This window comes from Triticum aestivum, chromosome 3D, assembly GCF_018294505.1.
Source record: "Triticum aestivum cultivar Chinese Spring chromosome 3D, IWGSC CS RefSeq v2.1, whole genome shotgun sequence".
Classification (NCBI taxonomy): Eukaryota; Viridiplantae; Streptophyta; class Magnoliopsida; order Poales; family Poaceae; genus Triticum; species Triticum aestivum.
Window position 1 is genome coordinate 2053433 of NC_057802.1, and position 1940 is coordinate 2055372.

General features: G+C 58.1%; 1 protein-coding gene across 1 annotated transcript; it reads right to left on the reverse strand.

The window, feature by feature from the left end:
* Positions 1-268: 268 nt before the first annotated feature.
* Positions 269-1592, reverse strand: LOC123073576 (peptidyl-prolyl cis-trans isomerase CYP26-2, chloroplastic). Its single transcript, XM_044496658.1, has 2 exons — positions 664-1592; positions 269-558 (listed from the first exon to the last, which is right to left on the reverse strand). Exons 1-2 carry the CDS (start codon positions 1443-1445, stop codon positions 453-455), a joined length of 888 nt encoding a protein of 295 aa, XP_044352593.1. The 5' UTR covers positions 1446-1592; the 3' UTR covers positions 269-452.
* Between the last annotated feature and the right edge of the window lie 348 nt (positions 1593-1940).

A 1940-nucleotide genomic window follows, 5' to 3' on the forward strand; every position in this document is an offset into this window, starting at 1 on the left:
TTTGAAGCCCTTTGGTTTATAGGAATGGATTCCTATTCCTATGTAGGATAGGAATCAATCCTTCACGTTTTGGAGGAAAAAAACATTAGCCTAGACTCAATGAAAAAAATTCTATCCTATGCATCAAATGACATCGGAATTGAGATGCATGTCATTTCACTTCCTATGATTTTCCTATTTCTATAAAATTTCTATCCTATGAACCAAAGGAGGCCTTAGGCTATTGTGTGAGAATAATATTATAGTTGCGTGCATTGGTGGATCTAGAAGCCAGGAGGTTTAACCTTCCTTATCAAAAACAAAACTCAACTCCATGTGCAACATTCCACTGTTCTTGCATGTCCTTGCATGATCTAAGACTGGTTGCAATGTGGACGACAGGAAAGAATGAAAAAGAGAAAGGAAGCCATGCATGAATCTCAAGTATATATATCTTGCTTATTCCACTACTACTACTGCTCAAGGATTCCACAGTTGGTTACTAGGATCTTGGTGTAAGGGCGGTTGAACCCTCGCTCTGCGACCACCGCTCTCTTGTCCCCGATCAGCTTGGCCACCCTGCAAAATCACATCCATTGTCGATCGTAAAAAACATGCAATCTTCTTGGACAGAAGATTGGTGATTTTGCTTGCAGCAAGAAAGAGCAAGAGCTAGGCACGGACTTGAAGTAGGCCGAGCCGGTGTTGTCCTTGACGGTGGCCACGGCGGCGATCCTGCCGACGACGTCCATGCCGGCGACGACGCGGCCCACCACCAACGCCGACGCGTCCAGCTCGGGGGAGTCCCTGGTGGCGATCACGAACTCGGTGCCGTTGGGCACCACGCCCACCTGCTCCTCCTCGATCTTCAGCCGCCCGCCCCGCGCCACCAGCTTCGGCTTCGGCGGCGGCAGGCTCGGGTCCCGCACCACGATCGACACCGCCCCCGCCGCGTTCATCGTGCCGCCCGCGCCGCCGCCGCACCGGGCGCGCGCGGCCTCCATCTCGGCCGCCAGCCGGTCGGTCACCGCGGGGATGACCGGGTACGAGACCACGCCGGCGTGCTGCACGTACCCCGGCACCACCTTCACGAACTCCTTGCGCCGGTACCCGACGCCCGTGGCGAGCGACAGGAACCGGGCCGCGCCGGCCGGGGCCGCGTCGCCGAACAGGCCCACCGTGATGCGGCCCGCCGGCTCGCCGCCGATGGACACGTCCAGGAACGCCTTGGCCGTGATCGGCAGCTCGTCGATGCAGGCCGACGCTGCTGCTGCCGCTTCCTGCGCCCGGGCGGACGGGGAGACGGCGCCGAGAAGCGCCGGTGAGGCGGCGATGGCGACCGCGACCGCGGCGGCACGGCGGCCGAGCTTCGGTGCTGTCGGTTGCTGGGGCGGGTGGTGGATCAGCTGAGGCGGCGGCGCCGGCGGCAGCGTGGGCTTGGAGGTGTTGAGGATCCGATGCGACATGGCTGCTGCTGCTGCGGGATGGAGTGGACGGCGCCCTTGCCGCGTCTGGATGAGGACCCAAATCCATTTGCTATCTCAAGTGTATGGCCTGCATTTGCATAGGCTGAATAAACCAGGCATATGGATACTCCACTAGTGTATGTATAGAAAAAGGGAACTTAACATTATCTTAGCCATGCAATAGTATTTGTCTAAGGGGCAATGTTAGGCGCCGGACCGCCAGCCCAAATTTCGGCCGGTCGGCCTCCAGTCGTCCGATTTAGCCATGTGGCGGCTATTAGATCTGATCCTCTCTCTCCTCATGTCGTCTTCTTCCTCACTCTGCTCGTAGAAAAAAAAAGGAAAGACCCACACGCCCACCATGCGCAGGGCACCGTCTCCCGGCTCGCTACTTCCAACCCTCAAGAGGTGGTGTTTGCCCCGTTGGGCCCGACGAGCACCGGCGAGGTCCCCGCCCCCGCCACCGGGATTGCAGCATGGCTGCCAATGAATCCC

Bases quoted from the DNA above. Each gene is read 5' to 3' on its own strand.
- LOC123073576 (XM_044496658.1), bottom strand. From the start codon at position 1,445: ATGTCGCATCGGATCCTCAACACCTCCAAGCCCACGCTGCCGCCGGCG. The intron at 559-663 runs GTCCGTGCCTAG...GTGATTTTGCAG, and splicing joins ACCGGCTCGGCCTACTTCAA to GGTGGCCAAGCTGATCGGGG.